The 23,339-nt window shown below is 37.4% G+C and overlaps 1 protein-coding gene across 8 annotated transcripts in view; it reads right to left on the reverse strand.

The window, feature by feature from the left end:
* Pds5b (PDS5 cohesin associated factor B) overlaps positions 1-23,339 on the reverse strand; it is a 217,219-nt gene that overhangs the window by 125,892 nt on the left and 67,988 nt on the right. For all 8 annotated transcript variants that reach the window (XM_008825016.3, XM_029559633.1, XM_029559635.1 and 5 more), the window contains 5 exons: positions 16,565-16,691; positions 8,578-8,781; positions 7,789-7,875; positions 7,593-7,690; positions 6,719-6,845 (listed from right to left, as the gene is read on the reverse strand). In XM_008825016.3, coding sequence (XP_008823238.1) covers positions 6,719-6,845; positions 7,593-7,690; positions 7,789-7,875; positions 8,578-8,781; positions 16,565-16,672 — 624 coding nt within the window. In that variant the 5' untranslated portion in view covers positions 16,673-16,691. The remainder of the gene's footprint in view (positions 1-6,718; positions 6,846-7,592; positions 7,691-7,788; positions 7,876-8,577; positions 8,782-16,564; positions 16,692-23,339) is intronic.

Here is a 23,339-nt window from a genome sequence, read left to right on the forward strand (position 1 = left end):
ATAGCATTTTAAAGGCTACTTTTCAGTAAATAGCATGTGAGAACTAGTTTTAAAAAGAAGGTGGCCAAGTCACTCTTCTTAGGACAATCTGGCCTGCTGGATCACAAGATCCATTCCAAGCAAGAGTAAGTATAATCTTATCAGATATTGTTCAAAACAGATTAACCATATAGAAATGGTCAATGAATGTTTATTAGACAAGAGGAGGAAATGTTGAGTCATTTAAAAATTACCCCAAATACAAATACACTGTTACACTCTAGATCTAGAAGAAGCAAAACATGATGAGAATAAATGGTAAAGCTAGAGAGATGAGTGAGCACTTAAGAGCACTATGAGAGAACTCAAGTCTGTTCCCCAGCATCCCAGCAACCTGTAACTCCAGCGCCAAGGGACCTGGCACTCCCTCTGCACCTGAACTCACATGTACATACCCACACACAGACATAGTATTAAAGTAAAATGAGCCTTCTTGTAAGAGGATAAACTGGGTTGTAGTGACGGGACAATGAGAAATCCTCAGGTGGGGAAAGACAAAGGTCTAATAGACAGCTTTGGAAAGGAAAATATACTCAAGCATACTTCATTACAGAGGAAAGTTCAAGGATACAAACACAATAAATCCCAGCACTGGGGGGGGGGGGCAGAGGCAGGCAGATCTCTGTGAGATCCAGGCCAGCCTGATCTACATAGTGAGTTCCAGGCCAACTGGGCTACAGGGAGACCCTGTCTCCAAAAAACAAACAAAAAGTATTTCAGGCATGGTGGCACACGCCTTTAATCCCAGCTCTCGGGAGGCAGAGGCAGGCAGATCTCTTGTGAGTTCAAGGTCAGACTGGTCTACATAGTAAGTTCCAGGACAGCTGGGCTACAGGGAGACCCTGTCTCAAAAAGACCAAAAATAAAAATAAAAAAACAAAAACAAAAACAGATTACTTGATTATTTCTAGTAATATCTATTGAAAGCCTTTTTTTCTTTGGCCTTATTACTAACATTTCCTAATATTAATCCATCTTTGTGATCTAAAATAAAGTCAATTTGGTCATTATCATTATTACTTTATTCTGTTCTGGAAGCTATCTACTATTTTTTTATACTGGATTTATATGACTATGTTCACAAATCAATTCACCTAGCTTTTCTTCTGGATTAGTTCTTGCCTAACTGTCTTGGGAAGATTATACTCATTTGTGATCCTATTTCTTTTTATTGTTTTTGCTTGCTGAGTTGTATAGTACCCCTCCCTGTTATATAATCTCGAAACATGCTGATTATTAAGCCTCATTTGCCATGTAAATACTCAATAGAAGAATGATGGGTTTAGGCTCTCTGATTAAACACTTCAGTACTACTGCTACTGTTGTTTTGTTTACTATATAAGTACAGCTAATACTTTTCTTGCTTAAAGATACTGAGCAAGTTATTTTTTCTAAAACCTTTGGTCAAATTTCAAATCTATTAGGAGACAATATTATTCATGTAATTATCCTTTAATGTTTTTCATGTTTCCTGTTCCTCATTTAATTTAAAAACTATATATTGGTATCATCGCCCTTTCTTTGATTCAATTCACTATGTATTTGCTGATTTAATACATTGCAAATTATCAGTCTGAAGTTTTCAAGGAATCTCAATGTTTCCTATTACATTCATTTCTGCCCAACTTTTTTTTGTTTTTATATTGTATTCTGATAATTTTTTATGACTTCCTCGACTGGCAGTTTTCATTAAGATATGTTGTTTCAGCTGATTATTTACCACTAAGTCTACAGTTTTGTTCTTCAAACTAATGTTCTTAGAAACTCTTGGTCTGACCACTAAAAAGCATGTTAAAAAATGACCCAATGCCGGGAGTGGTGGTGTGCGCCTTTAATCCCAGCCCGCAAGAGGCAGAGGCAGGTGGATCTCTGTGAGATGGAGGCTACCCTGGTTCACATTGTGACTTCCAGGTCAGCTGTGACTAGAGAGACCCTGTTGAAAAACAACCAACAACAACAACAACAAAAAGTCCCAATAAATTGTTAATTTGTTTCATTTTCTTCATTATTCATTGCATTTGTGCATTATATATTTTACTGGACAAAGCCTTTCTTTATCCATGTCAAGGCTGGGAATGAAGTTCAGTTGGTAGAGTGTCTGCCTAACATGCAGACAGCCCTGGGTTGGATCCCAAGCACTTCATAAACTGATTGTAGTAGTACCGGCCTATAATCCCAGCAGTACTCAGAGGTGGGGACAGGAGGATCAGAAACTCAAGATTATCATCAGCTACAAAATGAGTCTGGGGTTAATCTGGTATATATGAGATCCTGCCTCAAAAATCTATAATGTATAACAGTTTGTGTGAATGTGTATATTTATGTACATGTGCATGCATGTGCAAATGTTCTGGAGCTGAGGAGAATTATGTATGTATGTGTACATGAGCATGTACCAGAAGACAACCTTGGGTGTTACTCTCCTCAGGTACTATCCCACCTTTTTCCTTCTTTTCCTTTCCTTCCCTTTCCCTCCCCTTTCCTTTCTTTTCTTTCTTTTCAGAAACAGGGTCTCTCACTAGCCTAAAACTTGACAAGTAGGCTAGGCTAGCTGGTCAACAAGCCCTGGGAATCCACCTGTCTCCACCTCTCTAGCAGTGCGACAAACACACAACACCACACCTTGTTTCTTTACAGGGATTTGGGAACCAAACTCAGGTCCACAAGCACTTTACTGACTGAGTTACATCCCTAGCATCTGTGTCTAATATTAATATAAACTATCTCAGTTTTCTAATAATTTGTATTTATCTGTGAGGTCTTTGGCCAGCCTTTTATAAATCAGCCTTTCTATGATTGTATTTAGCTGTTCCTCTTATTAACATTAACCAACTGGATTTTCAGCCCCATGTAACCAACTGTATTATGTGCTAAGCTTAGGTCATTTACATTTATTGCAAATCTTCCTTCTCTTGAAATCCTTAAAATTTGAATGATATACTTCAAGTTCAAGTAACCAACATCTCTAAATGTTACTGATCATTATCAGGACCATATCACCCAGTAAACATTCAATCTTACATATTATTCATATCTAGTGGTATAGGACCACTTTCTTTAAAATATTTTATTTTTATTTTGTGTGTGTGTGTGTGTGTGTGTGTGTGTGTGTGTGGTTTATGAGTGTACTGCCTGCATGTACGTAAGTGTACCTATGTCATGCAATGCCCGCGCAAGACAGAAGAGACTGTCAGATCCCCTGAAACTGGAGTTACGGACAGTTGTTAGCTGCCATACCGGTTCTGGGATTCAAACCCGGGTCTTCTGCAAGAACAGTCAGTGTTCTTAACCGCTGAGCCATCTCTCCAGCCCCTTAGGACCACTTCTGTAATGTCCCTTTAATAAATTATTATTGCCACTACTGTTTTTGTTTGCTATACCAGTTCTTATTGAGAACATTTCTTGTTTAGCACTATTTATTGTATTTATTAAATTATTCCTGAATGCAATTTAATTTATTCTAATGTACACACATAATATTTCTTTCAAGATCTATTTAAAAGCAAGTATTTCTTCATTTGACTGAACCTAAACATGCAAAACTCAAGGTTGAGAATTATTTTATTAACAATTTTAAAATCTACTTCCATTATCTTCTGGCACCTATCCTGACAGCTAAGAAGTAAGCTAATAGTTCACCCTTCACTTCTTTATAGGTCTATGCTTTTCACTTTGAGTAGTTTTTGGGTTTTTTTCCGGTTTTTTGTTTGTTTGTTTTGTTTTTAGGGTTTTTTTGTTTTGTTTTGGGTTTTTTTTTTTTTTTTGGTCTTTTTGAGACAGGGTCTCCCTGTAAACCCAGCTGGCCTGAAACTCAGTATTAGACCAGGCTAACCTCGAACTCACAGAGATCCGCCTGCCTCTGCCTCCCAAGTGCTGGGGACTAAAGGCGTGCGCCACCACGCCTGGCTACTTTGAGTGGTTTAGAGATTATTTTTGTTTTGGTATTCCCTGTTTCCTCTGGGATGTACCTGGGTAGAGATTTTTAATTCTGCTCATGAGACCTGTCACTACCTCATTTATAAATTAATGCTTTTATCAATTCTAGAATATTTTAAGTTAATCCGTATTTAATCATTAACTCTTCTCCATTCTGTTTGCTGTTTTCAAATCATAAGTAAACATGCTAGACCCTATCCTTCACATGCTACCTTATTTCTCTATCATTATCTAATTGTCTATATAATTTCCTCTCAGATCACCTAGCTTCTCTAAATCTCTCTTTCATACACCAAATAAGATTTTAACTTCAATAACCATGTTTCGTTTCTGAAGTTTTTCTCGTTGATGTCTAATTATTATGAATTTTTAACTCATTTCTTTTTTATTACACTATAGTGGTGGGGAGCAGGGAAGCTCACATGTTGTGGTCAGAGAGCAACTTTTGGGAAATGTTTCTCTCCTGTGGGTCCTAAGGACCAGACACCAAGTTGTTAGGCATGGTATCAAGTATTTACTACTGAATCATCTTGACAGCTCTTAACTCTTATTTCTTTTTAATTCATTTAAAATATATTCTATCTTGGGGCTAGAGAGATGGCTCAGTGGTTAAGAGCACTGACTACTCTTGGAGAGGACCCAGGTTCAATTTCAAGCACCCAAATGGCAGGTAACAACTGTCCATAACTCCAGTTCCAGGCGATTCAACGTCTTTTTCTGACCTCTGCGGGCATTGCACAACATGGGTGCGCTTATACCCATGCAGGCAATACACTCACATACACATAAAATATAAAAATAAAATATTTTAAAAACTGTATACATATTCTACCTTATGTAAGGATTCTTAGGAATTTCCCAACTTCATTAGAATGTTTTATTTAGTACCATAAGCATTTACTAAACCACAAAGAGCTACAATTACACAAAGGACTAAAAAACAGAAATTACCTCAAAAATTTTTCGGTCTATACTAAACAGACTAAGCAAAGGATTAAGCTGTAAGGAGCCAGTAGAATTAAGTCCTAGGATTCTAGTCTCTAGAAGTGTCTCTTGTGCAGTGGACTTGGGAAGTACCTATTTGTACATATTATTATTTTATTTAAATGGTGCTAGGAACCAAACTTGGGATCTCACACATACTAGGAAAACATGAGCTACAACTGAGCTACACCCCCCAGGCCAGGAGGTGTCCTATTTCTTTACCCTAACAAATGGACTTTTTCCTGACAACAGACTGTATAGATGCGACACCTGGGACCACTCTGGTAGCCAGATGCTGAGGGCAGAAACCAAACTGGATACTTCGTATCTGGGAAAGCCTTTTCTCAAAGATGTTGGCATCAATGTGGGCTCCAGAGGCTGGCTAGGAATCTGGCCAGATATAGACTTTTTGTGGAGACCACTTCATCTCCTCTTGGAAACTCAGCCATTCTCCCTAAGAAACCCTCTGGTAAGCACATTCATGATACCTGATTACAGTGAACACAGGCTTGATCACACCAAGCTCTGGTGGCCTGCCTCTAAGAAACAAGTAACTGGGCCTTTGCCTAGAATTTATGGGTCTTTCAAATAAAAGGGTAACAGGGATCCAACAATGTGGGCCCTAAAGACAAAGAAGGCAGTCAGATCTGCCTCAAAAGGATCTGTTCTCTAGCTCCTGCCTTCCCTCTCCTGGTTAGCAGGGATAGGGCTGTGGCTGAGATGGGCAGAATTAGCATGAGGCAAGCCATAAGAGTTAAGTACCAGTGGGAAGGATACCAGGCACCAGAATAGTAGTAAGAAGGTGGCAATCAGAGCCCATGTATTTTTTGAGGTCTATTTTTTAGGGGGGGAGGGCATGGTCTTTATGAGTCAGGGTCTCCCTGTAGCAACAGCTGACCTGGAACCCACTATGTAAACCAGGCTGGCCTTGAACACAGAGATCCACTTGCCTCTGCTTCCCAAGTGCTTGGATTAAAGGCCTGTGCCACCACGCCCAGCTTGAGGCACAATTTTAACTACTGTCCAGTCTGCTTATTTTGAACATTGATGGATTTTCTGTTAATTTTTAAATTTATTATTATGAGTTCATTTTCAATGAAAGAGCATTTGTATCAAGGCTATGTAACTGTAGACTAACACAGTATCTTGCTAAAGTCCTTAAATTTAAACAGAGGAAAAAATATTAAATAGGTATTTCACTCCTTCTTTTCTATCTACATTATCAGTCTGTCAGTTAAGACTCTAATGGATCCATGTACCAACACATAAGGTTATTTAACAGTATCTAAACAGCTATTAACATACTATGTAAAATAACACTGATTGACCACAAATATTTGGGGGGTTTTTTGTTTGTTGCTTTTTTTTTCTTTTTTTTTTTTTTGGTCTTTTTGAGACAGGGTCTCCCTGTAGCCCCAGCTGTCCTGGAACTCACTATGTAGACCAGGCCGGCCTTGAACTCAGAGAGATCGCCTGCCTCTGCCTCCCAAGTGCTGGGATTAAAGGCATGTGCCACCACACCCAGCTGACCACAAATAATTTATAACATGAACTAAGCCTATATTTCTTCATTTAATTATTGACTAAGGAGTCTAATAAGTTTTGTTACACATTAAACAATAAGTATATTAATATTCAATCAATAGATTCTACAACGCTAAGATTTAAGAAGGATAAATTTTATTTAAAACATAAGCATAAATTCTAGATAGTAACATTAATAGGGTTTAGACACATTTCAGTATATATTGCTACTTACTTTATGGGCAGGTACCAGGTTTACTAAAACTGTATCCAAAAGCTCCTGAGATACTGTATCACCTTCACAAATAATAGAGCTCATGAGGTCTACCATGTGCATATGAACCTTCTGATTGTGGCCATTGCTGAAATCCAAAATAATTATTTTATTTAAAATATATCTAAGATGTGAAGGATATCAGGAAATACTATATTTCATAAAAATGGTAAAATGAAATATTACTCATTTTAAGCTTTTCAAACTCTCCTCATCTTTCAACAGTGAAAATATGTTTTTAAACTATAGTCCTAAAATTAATTTTCCCTAATGTTAACCAATCACACAACCAAAATGGTTAAATCAAATGCAATCTAAGTTTTGCCTTAAATGTGGAATGTTAAAGTATTTTAAAATTCTAGTAAATATTTTTTTTTTGGGGGGGGGTCTTTTTGAAGCAGGGTCTCCCTGTAGCACCAGCTTTCCTGGAACTTACTATGTAGACCAGGCTGGTCTTGAACTCAGAGAGATCCGCCTGCCTCTACCTCCCAAGTGCTGGGACTACAGGCATGCACCAGCACGCCCGGCTCAAAATTCTAGTGAATAATTTTAACAATATACAAAAATTGCAAATAACCACAGGCATTTAAAAAATCAATATAATGTAGACAAGAAATAATATAATTCAAAAGTATTAGCCTAATCTGTTCTTCTAATCAATAAAGACATAATTAAATAAGTTCTAGTCACTTTAGAAATATGTAAAGAATAAATTTAAGTGAGCTAAGTTATAACTGTTAGCTAATATTTATCCTAACAATTTATATAGATTCACTATAAGCTGAAACTCCTTACAATTTAAAAAATATTACTTAAGATTTGGAAGTGAACTTACTTTATAACTGAAAATAATGTTCTGTATAGTTGGGTAAAGATTTCATTGCTGTCTTCTAGCTCAAAGCATATGTTATATGACTTGACCCATGCAATGTTCTAAAAGTAAAAATGGGGAAAAGCATACTTTAATTGCTAAAAATATACAAGTACAAAAATATTTTAAACGTCACCTCAAGTTATAATATATTGCTTACCTCAAGTAAATAAAAATACCTATTGAATTGTGGGCTCTTTGTATCTTCTAGTCCCTTCAATTGCCTTGTGATAAACATAAAAATATCCTTAAAAAAAAAAACCAAAGTTTTGTTTAGATCATGAATGCTAAATGAAAATATACATTAAACTACTAGGGCTAGCTAATTCAGCAATTTTATGAATATATCAGGAAAAATTGTAAAAGAGCAAAAAAGGGGATTTAGAGTACAATTTTACATAAGAACATGATATTATCTTACAATATAACATATTATATGAAAAACATGATCATTTCCAGTCATTAAGGTAGAGAAGGGCATAGTGGCACACACCTTTAATCCCAGCCCACCAGAGGCAGACAATCTCTGTGAGATAGAAGCCAGCCTGGTCTACGTAGCCAAGTTCCAGGCCACCAGCTGTCTCAAAACAAAAACAACCCCAAAAAAAGTAGAGAAAGAAAATCTTGATCTTACAGCAAGTGAAACAAAAAGGCTTAAAATGTGAGTCAAAGCTGGGCGTGGTGGTGCAAGCCTTTAATCCCAGCACCTGGGAGGCAGAGGAGGCGGATCTCTGTGAGACTGAGGCCAACCTGGTCTACAAGGTGAGTTCCTGGCCAGCTGGGGCTACAGAGAGACCCTGTCTCAAAAAAAAATAATAATAAAAAAGTAAAGTTTCACAGGAAACAGAAGTTTAACAAAAGACTGTGCAGCTAATAGAAAAGAACTCACGTCTTAGTTAGAGCTAAATCAAAGTATCAAACTTAGCTATTCTTTAGAATCAATACTTGCCTTGAGTTTATCAGGGGATGTATAAGGAGCCTCAGGAGCATAAATCCTGAAAATATCAGCAAGGCAGCAGGCTACCAGTAAACGAACATCTTTATCAGGGTGCTTGAGAAAAAAATCTGAAGCAAGATGTAAAGCTAGGTTTAGGTAAAGTTCCTTTTCCTCTTCAGAGTCCTGGTCCATGTCCATGAAAGTTTTTACAACCATCTATACACAGACAAATATAATAGTAAATATGCTTTGAATGAAGTGAATAAACAGTGAAATGCTTTGTGTGAAAATAGTCGTGAAATAAAGGCCATATTACAAAGGTTCACTCAAAATATACTTTCATTTTTTTCTAAAGAAATAAAACTGACAGAATAAGATTCTTCTACATTTGTAGAAGTAACAACTTTTAAAGCCTAAGAGTAAACGCCTTTTAAAACCTAAGTAAAAAGCAGTGTGGAGAGCTCTTAAAAAACTAAAAATGAACCTATCATATGACCCAGTTATACCACTTATATACCCAAAGGACTCATCCTATTGCAGAGACACTTGTACATCCATGTTTGTTCCTATTCTTTACACAATAGCTAAGAGACAGAAGCAACCTAAGTGTCCCTCAACTGACAAATGGCTAACAAAAATGTGGTACATTCACACAATGAAGTTCTACTCAACAGTAAAGGAAGATGAAATAATGAAATCTGCAGGCAAACGAACGGACCTAGAAACAGTTATACTAAGTAACATGGACTCAGAAAAACAAGACATATGTTCTCCCTCATTTGTGGAGCACCAAATCCTTGTGAGTGTGCATCCTGATATAACTGCAGGAACCAGGAAAATGGAAGGAAACCAGGGAGGTAAAGGGAAAAAGGAACCTGAGAGAGAAAAATAGGAGAGAGGCATTACTAAGGAGGAATGTGTAAAAGGGGGGTAAAGGAGAGGGGGAGAAGGAGGGCTGTATAAAGAACTATGGTAATAAAGGGGAAGAAGGAACTCAAAAGAGATGGGACTGTAGCATACAAAAATTATCAAGGGAGAAATGGGAAAAATGAGGACACTTTAAGACATAGAGAGAAAGGGGAGACATAAATACTGCCTAGATAGTATAATAAACCAGAGGGAACCATATTAGTCCAAAAACATACCTTAAAATTACACATTCAACATCCCTACATGAATCCATGAGTACAGCTGAAGACTATATAACAAGAAACAGTGCCAGGGGAGTCCCAAAATTACACAGGCTATTGCCACATTCCTTGATTGCCTACCAGAACTTGATGGTAAGACCCTACTGCTGAAGACAGGACATATTTTGGACACAGGATTTGAAGCAATGGAGCTCAGACTGACCTGGAAACTACTTTCCCTGAAGGCTAGTTCTCACAGCTTTGGAGAGCACTACAAAAGTTGGTAAAGGAGACTATCAATCAATGGTCCAACCCCAGCTTCAAGGCCTAAAAACCACATCAATGACCAGCACAACAAATGACATTGGTTCAGTAATAGCATTTTTATTTTTATCTTGGGGGGGGGGGTAACAGAGAGCTACCTAATTGGATTTAAAGCCCACTCAATGGTAGAAAACTCACGTCTGGTACTCTAAACCTAGCCAAATACACATAGCTGGAGAGGTCATAGACCTTAGAGAAAACCCCAAGGCTCTTATATCCCTAGACTAATGTAATTTCTTACTATGTGCAAAATATGGATCCTTAAATTTATAAACAAGTATCCCAGTCACCATCTATCAAAGTAGCTTCTTTTTCAACAGAGATTATTAGAGTTACACCACCGGTCAAACACAGAAATTCTCTGTGAATTGCCCAAGCCTAAATGGCACATCTATGATGCAACCTCTAACCTAAGACTCATGGAACATAGAAAAAGGGATGAAGAGAACACGAATGCATCTTTCAATTTTCATCAATGAAGCTCCCTCATACAACAGAGGTCTAGAAACACAAATGGCCAAAACAGAGATTAAGAGTTGGCAGAGTGTGAGTCCTTGGACAGGATTCCTATATTGAGGTCCACCCACCAAGGGCTCAGGGACCACTGCAGAACAGGGGGCGAAAAGATTTTAAGAGCCAGGGTGTGCATGACCAGGAGGTACATGACCATACAGAAATAGTCCTACAGGCACCTGGGACCCTTCTCATACAAACCCACAGCAATGGTGTCAGCATGCACAAGACCCATGCAAACTTAAGCAGACAAAAACCTAGCACAGAACTGTGGAAATGAACAGCAAGCCCCAATCTTAGTTGAAGAATTATTGGCAGCTGATTATTGCTGGGTGAGGAAAAGCTGATCTTCTTAGAGGGTGAGACTCTAAATAGGCTGACTAAACTCCAGATGAACTTGCACTGAGGGACATCTTGGGACACTAACTTTACATAATAGGCCTTAATACAATTGACAGAATGTATGAACTCTAGTGGGGAAGCTATGGAAGGGTGCCAAAAGGGTGGGGGGAAGAGGGTATAAAGATTATTTTATGCATGAAATACACACAAAAAAAATTTCTTTAAAAAAAAAAACCTAAGTAAAATAGTTTTCAAACCAAGCATGATGGTACATGCCTGCTGTGATCCCAGAACCCAGGAGGATAAGGCAAGAGGATCATGATGTCAAGTGTAGCTTGGGCTACAAAGCAAGAACCTGTCTCAGAATAACAAAACAAAACTAATTAATAATTGGGGGGCTCCCTGTAGCCCAACCTGGCCTGGAACTCACTATGTGTACCAGGCTGGCCTCAAACTCACAAAAATCTGCCTGCCTCTGCCTCCCAAGTGCTGGGATTAAAGGTGTGTGCCATGAAGTCCAGCTTAATAATATTTAATTTTTAAAGTAAATTATTTGCCATTTGGGACTGGAGAGATGGCTCAGCAGTTAAGAGCACTGGCTACTCCTGAAGAGGACCCAGGATTCCCAGGACCCATATGGTGGCTAAAAGTCATCTGTAACTCCAGTTCCTGACAGTATGATGCCCCCTTCTGGCCTCTATGGGCACTGCATGCATAGGTGCACTTGCATACATGCAGACAAAACACAAAACAAAAATAAATTTTTAAAAATGTCATTTATCAGGGCTAGAGAGATGGCTCAGCAGTTAAGAGCACTGACTGCTCTTGCTGAGGACCCAGGTTTGATTCCCAGCACCCACATGGCAGCTACAAACCATCCTTAATTCTAGTTCCACGGGAATCCAAAGCCCTCTTCTGACTTCCACAGCATTGCACAACATGGGTGCACTCATACATGCAGGCAATACACTCGGACACGTAAAATAATAAAAATAATAATTTTTTTAAAATTGTCATTTATTGCCAGGCGTGGTGGTGCATGCCTTTAATCCCAGCACTCAGGAGGCAGAGGCAGGCAGATCTCTGTGAGCTCAAGGCCAGCCTGGTCCACATAGTGAGTTCCAGGACAGCTGGGGCTACAGGGGAGACCCTGTCTCAAAAAGACCAAAAAAATTAAAAAATTGTCATTTATCCAACAAACCTGATAATCAGACTTTTAATTTAAAGTTCACTCTGTGCAGTGTTCATTATTCAAAGTCTCTATATTTGTTGAAACTTTTAGTCTCAAATGTATGTACTAAAGGGATTCTACCATTCGTAAAGGTCCCGTCTTGTTTTTGGAATAGTTCTAACCCTTTTATCAGAAGAAAAAGCAGATCCCTAAAGAAAACTCTAGTATGACAACTTAGCATTCCATCTGTGACTGTTACTTGTCATTATCAACTTGACTGAATTCAGAATCACAAGGAAACATACCTTTGGTTATATCTAAGAGACTGTTTCTAGAAAGGTTTAACTGAAGAGGTACGACCCACAGTGAATGTGGGTAGTACTATCCTATGGGCTGGGGTCTCTGACAGAATGAAAAAAGGAGGAAATGAATGAAGCACTGTGTTCATCTCTTGGTTTCCTGGCTATGAATGGAATGTGATCAACTACCTGTTACTAAGCCTTCCCTGCCATGATGGACTGTACCCTCAAATGGTAAGCCTAAAATAAAACTCTTTTTTTTCCTTCCTTTAAATTGCTTTTGTCAGGCATTCTGTCACAGCAACAAGTAACTCATACCCCATTTCAGCACTAAACCACTCCAGACATGTGGTTTTATATTTCAGCACCCTCACTCCAAAATAATATATAAGCAGATACCAGAAAGAATGTCTGGGGCTGGAAAATATGATGGCTCACTGGTTAAGAGCAGAGGACTTGGGTTTGGTTCCCAGCACCCATGTTAGGCAGCTCACAATTGCCTGTAACTACAGCTCCAGATGATTCAATACTTTTTTCTGGCCTCTGGGAGGACCTAAACTCCATGCACATACCCACAGAGACAAATATACATTATATATAATTTAACATTAAAAATAAATCTTAAAAAAGGAAAGGACATCAAAGATATATACTTAAACAAAGGTACATCCTTCAGTTACCATGAAGTAACCAGTGTAACATCCAAATAAATATTTCTTGTGCCACAGTAAAAGAAAATATGATATGGGTATTTCTCTGAGTCAATAAAATGAATACATACGTGTGTTGAGCAGAAAGAACCTGCAAGGAGTAGATCTGTCTTCAAAACTATAAAAGGTGGGATGAAAACGAGAATGCTAAGGAATTATATAGTTTAAATTCTATGAAGAGCTTTCTCTAATTTCAGTATTAGTAATGATTATTTCAATTTGTCCTATTCTACTTCAATTAAGACTCAACAAAATTATCTATACTAGTCTTACTTCAAATGAGAAGCAAGAAAATTGCCTAACCTCACAAAGACACTAAAATCCAACCCCAATAAAAAGGTGACCACAGAGCCTCCACTAGGTGGTGCTGCAAATACTAAACAACAAATAGGGCCACCAACTATCAATGTCTATGATTTCCACTTGCTGAAGAGCTAGATTTCTGAATAATAAATGTTGTTTCCTACTGAATACACAGTGCAGCCAGGGAAAACAATATTCCTCATAGAGCAACTCCTCAGTTTCATTATGCCAAATGCCAAACACAACAGTAACCAACAGTGGACTAATCCTTCCAACCTTGCACTACGGTTAATGATATGATGTCCAGAGTTATGCTCCTAGCATTTTAATTTCATTACCTTCAAGATGTATGCTTTCGCAGCCTTAGTGTTTAAGAAAAAAGGGGGGTGGAATAAAAGAACTAAGTACAGAGAGGTCTGTTTTTTGTTTTTTTGTCTTTTTGAGACAGGGCCTCCCTGTAGCCCCAGCTGTCCTGGAACTCACTATGCAGACCAGGCTGACCTCAAACTCACAAAGATCCGCCTGCCTCTGCCTCCCAAGTGCTGGGATTGAAAGCATGCACCACCATGCCCAGCTATTTTTTTCCTTAGAATCTCTTCACAAAAGTGTATAATGAAGGGTATTTTGAATAAAATGTTATAGGAAAATAAAATCAAAAATGAGGCTGGAGAGATGTCTCAATAGTTAAGAGCACTGGCCGCTCTTGCGGAGGACCCAGGTTCGGTTCTCAGCACCTTACATGGTGGCTAATAACCATCCTAACTCCAGTTCTAGGGGATCTGATACCCTCTTCTGACCTCTGCAGGTATTGCATGACATGGGTACACATATACATGCAGGCAATACACTCATACACATAAAAATAAAATATTTTAAGCCAAGCACGGTGGCGCACACCTTTAATCCCAGCACTTGGGAGGCAGAGGCAGGCGGATCTTTGTGAGTTTGAGGCCAGCCTGGTCTACATAGTGAGTTCCAGGACAGCTGGGACTACAGGGAAACCCTGTCTCAAAAAAACAAAACAAAAAAAATTTAAAAAGATGAAAAGTATAAGAATGTCACCTATTAACAAATTGTTATAATTCATAAAACTAATTAGGTTATTTGCATATATCAAAAAGTACTATCATTACATATTAAACCCATTTTATATTTCATATTTCTCTATGAAGGAAAATGCTAAAAATAATGAGAAGTGTAAATAAGGAACATGATGGAAAAGTGTTGTTATCAGATTCCTGATAGGTATAAATGTCTGCAAAATAACAAATGCATGTTACCAAACACTGAAATGTGAATAATATAGAAACAATAGAATTTGCTCTAAGTCAAGATAACAGGAATTTTTCACTACTGCCACATTCAAATGGCAGCATTGTAAAACTCATTTAACAACTATAACAAGTCCCAACACTCAGGAGGCTTAAGGGAGAGGGTTTACAAGTTCAAGGCCAGTTTGGGCTCCCTATAAAGTACCAGGCCAGTCTAAGTTACACAAGTCCTTCCTTTAAAAAAAAAAAAAAGGGGTGGGGGGTGGGGTGGCTGCAGGCTGGAGAGATGAGATGGCTGGAAGGTTAGAGCACTGGCTGCTCTTGCAAAGGACTTCGGTTCAAGTCCCAGCCCACATGGCAGCTAACAACCATCCAAACTCCAGTTCCAGGGGACACCTCTTCTGATCTCCAGAGGCACTGCACAACAGGAGTGTACTTACACACATGCAGGCAATACACTCATACAATTACAATAAAAAAAATTTTTAACTAACTAATAATTCAGATGAGAATTATTTAAATTTATCTGAGAAGATAATATCTAAAGGAGATACAAAATGTAAATCAGCTTCTAAGTAAAGGCTTTATCTGCATTTATAGAGATTTTTCCACAAAAATGATAGATATTTACACCTACCAGTTCTGGAACAAGCAAATCTGAGGAATGAATGTACTGATTTCACTAAAAACTCAACAGGTCAAGAAAATGCAAATACATACAAAATGAACATGAAGCTTGACTCTTTTGAATAAAATATACACCATTTCCCTATTAAATTCATGTTGTCATAGGTGGATATTTTACCTTCTCAAAGAAATCTTTTCTTTAAAATAGTAAGCACTTTTATCTGCATTCTAATAGTTTATGTAAATATATGCAATATACAGACCTTAAGTGAAGTTTATAATAGCATTAGCATCCTTTATATATAAAATATAAAAGACCCCATAGCAATATAGCATAGTATTATGTTTTAATTTTCTTGGGCCTACAGTGATTATGAGGAGTTTTCTAGCACTTGACATTCAGGTAAAGAATAATGTAACAAGAAACATTGGAGAATGTGTATGTGTTGAAATATTGTATATGAGTCATTAATATGTATACTTACGGTTTTGTATCTGTTTAAAGAAATTAACATAATAACATAGCAAACACATAAATGTCTAAATAAAATAATAGAAGGAAAAATCTATTCAAATGTAAAGACAAACTAAATCAAATAGTTATCAGTTTAACATGCGCCTGTCTCACTATGCTTAAAAACATTTTAACTATCACAGGGACCACTACTGCTCTAAAGAAAAGGTGAAACAATACTTTTTTTTTGGTCTTTTTGAGGCAGGGTCTCCTTGTACCCCAACTGGCCTGAACTCACTATGTAGACCAGGCTGGCCTTGAACTCACAGAGATCTGCCTGCCTCTGCCTCCAGAGTGCTGGGATTAAAGGTGTGCCCCACCACACTCAGCTTCATTATTCAATACATTTAAAGAGTCTCTTGTCATAGTGGACTGCCTCATCGACAAAAGTTTACTATCAATCTTGGTTTGTTACTGCATGTCAGAAGCACCCTAACAATAACTTACTAGGAAGTAAATTACAATTAGTACTCAGTACAAAGACCTAAAATTTCCTTTACAGTCCTAAACAGTATGACAGTTGTGTGGGGGCAAAGGATGAAGCACATACATAGAAGAAAGGAGATAATTTTGATAACAAAACAATATAAAAGTACTGGGGTCTTGTTCTTTATAAAGTCTGAGGCTTTACCCTTCTAATTGTTCTCCAAATAGCAAAGGAATCCCTACTGACCTATCCTATTCTCTACCATTTGCTGCTTTTTTTTTCTTGGTATTTTCCCTAGCAAGTTACATGGCCCCACAGAAAATCCCCCACTCAGCAGCTGTCCAAAGCAAGTACTCAGTTTTACTCACCTTTAACCGTCTCACCATCTCCTCTTTAGATATTTTATCTGAAATTTCCTTGACACCAGGAGGATAAGTAATCTTTCCATCATTGGTCCGTGTCTTTGAATGAGCCATGATGGAACTATTTTTACCCCTAAAACAACAACGACAAAAAAATGTTAGATGCAAACTAAAATCAGATATACACATTTATAATAAACATAGAAGATAACTTGTTGCCCCAACAAAGTGTAACTGCCTCCGGGTTTGGAAAAATTCACATCTAATGAAAATCACTATATTGAGCATTTCCTAAAATTATCGAGAAAAACAACAACTTACTTTCATTTTATTTCCAGCTGTGTTATAGGCACTGACTGTCCAGCAAAAGATATACAACAGGAAAAAATATATATATATATAAATGTTTAAAGTACCACAAACTACTCAGACCAAAAAAAAAACCAGGAATTCAGGGGGAAAAAATGAAACACTGGAACACTGCATCGATTTGGGCTCTGAAGGTATTTGTTAATAGTGAAAAAACGGGATTCAGCTTTGCTGTTCTCATACGACAAAAGGGACAAAGTATTTGTACCTGTTAAAGTCGAGTCAAAAAGTCTCTTCTGAAATTAATGTGGAATTCTGCCTACCTCTCCCCTACCCCAAGATATACCTACAGAAAGAAAGAGTAAACCAGAAATCAATCTCTGGCCTTTTCTCCCACCCCAACCCCCACAGAGACCAGAGTAGATAAAAAGAACAAGGTTAACCGATACAAGGCAGGAATAGTTCTTTAGTTTGGACCGTCAATGTGCATATTTGCTGAGATTACTATAACCTCCATGGTACCTGAGAACCTCAAAACACAAACTCAAATCTACTGACAACCAACCAGGAGTAATCCCAAGGACGTAATATAAACTAGGTTCAAGTCCTGCCTAGAAAAAAAGAATCTTCATCCTAAGCATAAAAGAAAACCAAGTACGAGGTTTCTAAGAGTATCAAGACAAAAACAGTCAAGCACCTAAGGAAACAAACACAAGTTAGAACCACATAAATACAAACACTACCAACAAATCCAGAATTCTTCAGCTATTATAGCATTTAGAGAAATAGTAAGAGTACTATGCTTATAAATTAAAGGACAATTCTGAAAATATCTGCCAAGAAAAAATTATAAAAATAACTAGAATATGAAAACAACTACAAATGAAAGAATAAAATTCAAAAGACAAGTACATTCTCAGTAAAGCCATTAGACTTGGTGAACCAGAGGACAAGGAATTATCTAGGGTATAACACAGAAAAACACAAAACTAGAATACACCAAAGAAACGACAGAAAAGTTACAGAAAACTGTTTTAAGTTACGATTCATGGAAACCAGAAGAGTGAGGCATAGTCCACCCAACTACAGAGAATGTTGTGAGACAGCAAGCCACAGATTCAAGGAATCAAATATGACTATATTCAAAATAAGGATAATAATTCAAGAAAATAAAATCTTAAAGCCAAAACATAAGAGCACTTGAAAATGAATAGGTAACTTCTTAGTAGCAACAATGTAAGATAGGAGACAATAAAATCTCATCTTCAATATGGGGGGAAAGAACATAATTGGAAACCCAAAGTTTTTATCTAAGGAATGTGATTTTCAAAATGGGTAAGGACAAATTATCAAAACAAAAATTGGTAATTATGTATGGACAAAAGTATAAAGCACTCAGAATTGTTTAGCACACACTTAGTACTATATAATACACACGATCAAATGAAGAGCAACATTTTAAAATCTCAAAAGATATAATTAGCCAGGAGTGTTCATGCACACCTTTCATCTCAGCACTCAGGAGGCAGAGGCAGGCAGTTCTCTTTGAGACTGAGGCAAGACTGGTCTAGACAGTTTCAGGCAAGCCATGGTTACATTGTGAGACCCTGTCTAAAAAAAGATATAATTTTAAAACATAGATAGGGACTTCTTGCATACCTCCCTTGTCAGTGTTGGGTTTTTGTCTGGCTTGTCTTGCGCATGCTGTCACAAGGGCTGGGGGTTCATATCTATATGTGTGCTTGCACTGTTGTAGCTGGAAAATGATTTCCTTTATTCATCCACCACCTCTGATTCTTTCTGAACCCTCTTCCACAATGATCCCTGAGCCTTGGGGGAGAGGGTAACTGACAGCTGCTGGGAGAAGGAGACTAAGGTTTTCCTAAGGATGTGGTGCTGGGTAGGTTGACCAGGTTCCAGGAGATGGGCCAATACCCAAGAGCATTTGGTGAACACAAATTAGATTCAACAGGCCTTTAATAGAGTACATGAAGAGGGGTGGGGGTGTGGATCTGAGAGAAGATGGGGAGGAAGTCTGAATGTCAACAAAATTCATTGTATGGGATTCTCAAAGAACCAATTAAAAAAAAAAAACGTTATTTTAAAATATTTTTTAAAGATGTAAAATGAAGCCAGGCGTGGTGGCGCCTTTAAAACCCCAGTACTTGGGAGGCAGAGGCAGGCGGATCTCTGTGAGTTCAAGGCCAACTTGGTCTCCATTAGCAAATCCAGGCCACCTGCGGCTACAGGGAGACCTTGTCTCAAAAAAACCCAAACAAAAAGAATAATTTTCCTCATATTGAAAAGAACTGTTCTGTAAAAAAAAAAAAAAGATAAGGGATTTTGAAAATAAAAGATTAGAAAAATATGCCATGGAAAACTAGGCAAAAGAAAGCAAATAAGTATCAACATTTTAAAAGGTAAGTAGGCCTCAGGGCCCACTCCTTAGTATGTGCTCAATAGAAACAAATGCATGTGTCTACCATATGGTATTCAAATGTTCAGAGCATACATACTTCATAGCAGTCAAGACAGAAAACACAAATACCTATCAACCATAGAATATTTAACCTGTAATGTATTCATATAACAACCCCCCCAAAAAAAACTATGGAGTCAATCACTGTTTCAAACAATAACACAGATTAACATTACAGAATTAAGTGAAAGAAGCCAAACACAAAACACCAAAGTATATGGTTATATAAGAATTCAAAATCAGACGCACAAACCTTCTCTACAATGATAAAAAGAATAATGATTATCTTTGGAGGCGGTGGCAACTGAAAGAGGGATTACAAAATCCTCTGAGTTCTGAGGAGCTACCTACACAAGTTTTTTCATTCTGAATAAAATTCTGCTAAAGACATCACTTTTGTCCTTTTCTAAATGCATGTTATAATGCAACAAAAAGTTTAACAAAGAGGACAACAAGAAAAGCTCTACAAACTTGTTAAAGTACTTGTTAATCAATGACTCAAAAGCAGAGAATCCTATTAAGGAAAAAATTAACAGACCAACCTTAGAAATTTTACAATATTTCAAAGTTTACATAGAACTGAGGATATCCAAGTCCAGGCTGCTTTACTAGTAAGACACACCAACAGAAGAAGAAATCATTCCAACAACATAAAATAGTAAGCAGATGGTACCTGTCTGTGACCTCAGCACTGGTGGAGTGGGAACAAGACAGGTAGACCCTAGGAGCTTACTATCCACCAGCTTTCCTAAATGGTAAGCTCTAGGTTCAGTAAGAGACTTTGTCTCAAAAGAGGTAAAAGGGCTAGAGAGATGCCTCAGCAGTTAAAGGCACTTAACTGCTCTTTCAGAAGGCCCAAGTTCAGTTCCCAGCACCAACATGGCAGTTAACAACCAACCATAACTGCAGTTCAAGGGACACAACACCTTCTTCTGGCCTCTGCAGGCATTGCACAACACAGGTACACTTAACATGCATGCAGGCAAAACACCCATACACACAAAATAAAAATAAAATCTTCAAAAAGAAAAAAAAGGTAAAGATTGATAGAAGAAGACATCAGACATCTGGTGTAAATCTTTGGCCTCCACACACAGGGGTAAGTACAACTGTACATATACAGGTACAAAAACATACAGAAAAACAGACGGATGGATGAACCAGCTTCAAGGAATAGAAAACAGAATTTTTCTCAAATAATTTTATAGAGCTAATTAGCATAACTCTTAATACCAAAAACCAGCCAGATCAAGGGGGGATTACAAAAGTGAAACACACACACACACACACACACACACACACACACACACACGTTAAAAAGGATACATATGTTAGAATTAAACATTAAGCATTTAAAAGTCTCAATAAATGAAGAAAATATTTAATAAAAGTCAACATTATCTCATAACTGTAAAGGGATAACATAGCAAAAGCTAAGAATCACATGAAATTTTCCTTTATTTGATAAAAGTAGGCTGCTATAAACTCCTATAGTATAAGTGCACTGACTGATGATCCACTGAGAGTTACTTGTGGTCAGGAACCATGCAAGCATTCCTATTAGCATAGGTTTTATTGAACACTGTCATAAAGATACTAATCAGCAAAGGAAGGAAATCAAAAGAAATACAAGCATACAAATTTAAAATGAAGTCACCATTAGTAAACATCATGGTTATGTACACAGAAATTTCAAAAAGATTTACATATAAAACATTTGAATTAATAAGTCTAAATTTAGCAAGGACGTAGAATTGAAAAATCAATATAAAAATATTAACTACCTACAGAAAACACAACACTTCCCTACGCAATAGAGGAAAGCCAGAAACAAGAAACAAACATATATACTGAAAAGAATAAGAATGTCCCTAGCTCAAGATGATATGACTGCCTATACAGAAGATCACAAAGGAATATATAAAGAGCAAGTCTTAAAAATCTAGCTCATCCTTGGACTGGAAAGATGGCTTAGTGATTAACAGCACTGGTTGCTACTGCAGAGGACATGGGTTCACATTCCAGCACCTACATGGTGGCTAACAACTATCTGTAACTCCAGTTTCAGGAGATCCAACACCCTCTTCTGACCTCGGGCATTGCATGATACAGATGCAATTACATATATGTAAGCAATACACTCATACACATAAAATACTTTTAATCTAGTTCATCAAAACTGCATGACATAAAAATCAACATCCAAAAAAAAATCCTGTATTCATATATAACAACAAGGAACAGAAACCTAAGTCAAAACCACAATACTAATTACCAATATTCCTCTTCACTAGAAAATATTTCAATGTAAAGTTAACAAAACACGAAGACCACCAGTATCTTGAAAATTACAAAGCATTAATAAGAGAACACATAGGAGATCTTAAGACATATCTTGTTCATGAACTTAAAGCTCCAACTTGGCAAAAATGTCAATTCTCTGAAAATTTTTTTACAGGTTTAAAAGGATCCCATCAACAACCTAGTAAGACTTTCCACAGAGTCAGCTTATTTTATTTTTTTTATTTATTTTATTTTATTTATTTATTTTTTTTTTTTTGGTCTTTTTGAGACAGGTTCTCCCTGTAGCCCCAGCTGTCCTGGAACTCACTATGTAGACCAGGCTGGCCTTGAACTCACAGAGATCAGCCTGTCTCTGTCTCCCGAGTGCTGGGGTTAAAGGCATACGCCACCACACCCGGCTATCAACAAATCAATGTTTTACAAGGTGAAAAAGCACTTCAATGGAGTGAAAAACGTTTTTCACTTACAGTGCTAGACCAACTACATGTCCATAGCCATAAAGAAAAAGGAACCTCTGAGGCTGGAGAGATAGCTCTGTGATTAAGAACACTTGCTGCTCTTGGAGAAGACCCAGCTCTGATTTCCAGCACCCATATGGCAGCTAACAACCATCTGCAACTCCAGTTCCAGGGGATCCGATACTCTCACAGGTGCACTCACATACATGCAGGCAATACACTCATACACATAAATAAAAATAATAAATAAAATATTTAAAAGAAAAAAAATTTAGATGTAAAAAACGTATTAGCAGCCTCAAGGAAACAAAGGCATAGGTATGCAGAAGGATGAGGCAATTCCTTCTAGATTGTAACTATGCATATCTCAATCTATATATAAAATCAAGTTACACACAACTACACACATAGACACAACATACAGCTGTCATTTAAAAACTCAAGAATAAGTTACATAACCTACCTAACAGTGCTGTATCAGTATAAACTTCCTGGTTTTGCTATAGTATAATTACTTAAGTGTGCTTGGGTGAGGTGAGCAATGGGTTCGAAAACTACTGTTTTACAACTTTCTGGTTTATTTATAATTATTTCAAAATAAAAGCTCTTTAAATTAAAGAGTGAACTTGAGTCATATAAATAGAAAAGAAGTGAATTTAAAACACTGGAAAGCACGGTGACAAGATTTTTTTTTTTACAAAGAAAATCATGAAGATTGATGGAAATTAATGAAAATCTCTATTTTTGAAAAGATACTGCATGCAGTTTTAAGCTGAGAATGTAGCTCAGTGAAGAGTCCTAGGTTCTTTGCAGGGATTGGGGAGGCTGGAGGGTAGTAAAGAAACTGACTGGACATGGTGCTCCTATAATCCTAGAACTTGGGAAGCAGAGGATCAAAAGTTCAAGGCCAGTCTCTGGCACATAGAAGTGCCAGGCCAGCCTGAACTACATGAGGTTTTGTTTCAAAAGTAGGTAGAAAGGAGACAGAGAGGGCAGTAAAGAATGTGTGCAGAGTAGGGATGGGGGAGCAAATGGGAGGGAAGGAGGATAGAGGGACATAGGGACAAGAGACAGAAAGTTGGAAATTTGACAAATTTACAAATAAAGATAAAAGGCCCCAAACAACAAGATATTACTGAGGGGGGGGGGACACAGCAAATGGACTTAGTTCGGCCAGATATTAAAACCCAACATAAAGCTAATATAATTTAGAAAATGTGGTATTGATGCA

This window comes from Nannospalax galili, unplaced genomic scaffold, assembly GCF_000622305.1.
Source record: "Nannospalax galili isolate Female #2095 unplaced genomic scaffold, S.galili_v1.0 scaffold768, whole genome shotgun sequence".
Taxonomy (NCBI): Eukaryota; Metazoa; Chordata; class Mammalia; order Rodentia; family Spalacidae; genus Nannospalax; species Nannospalax galili.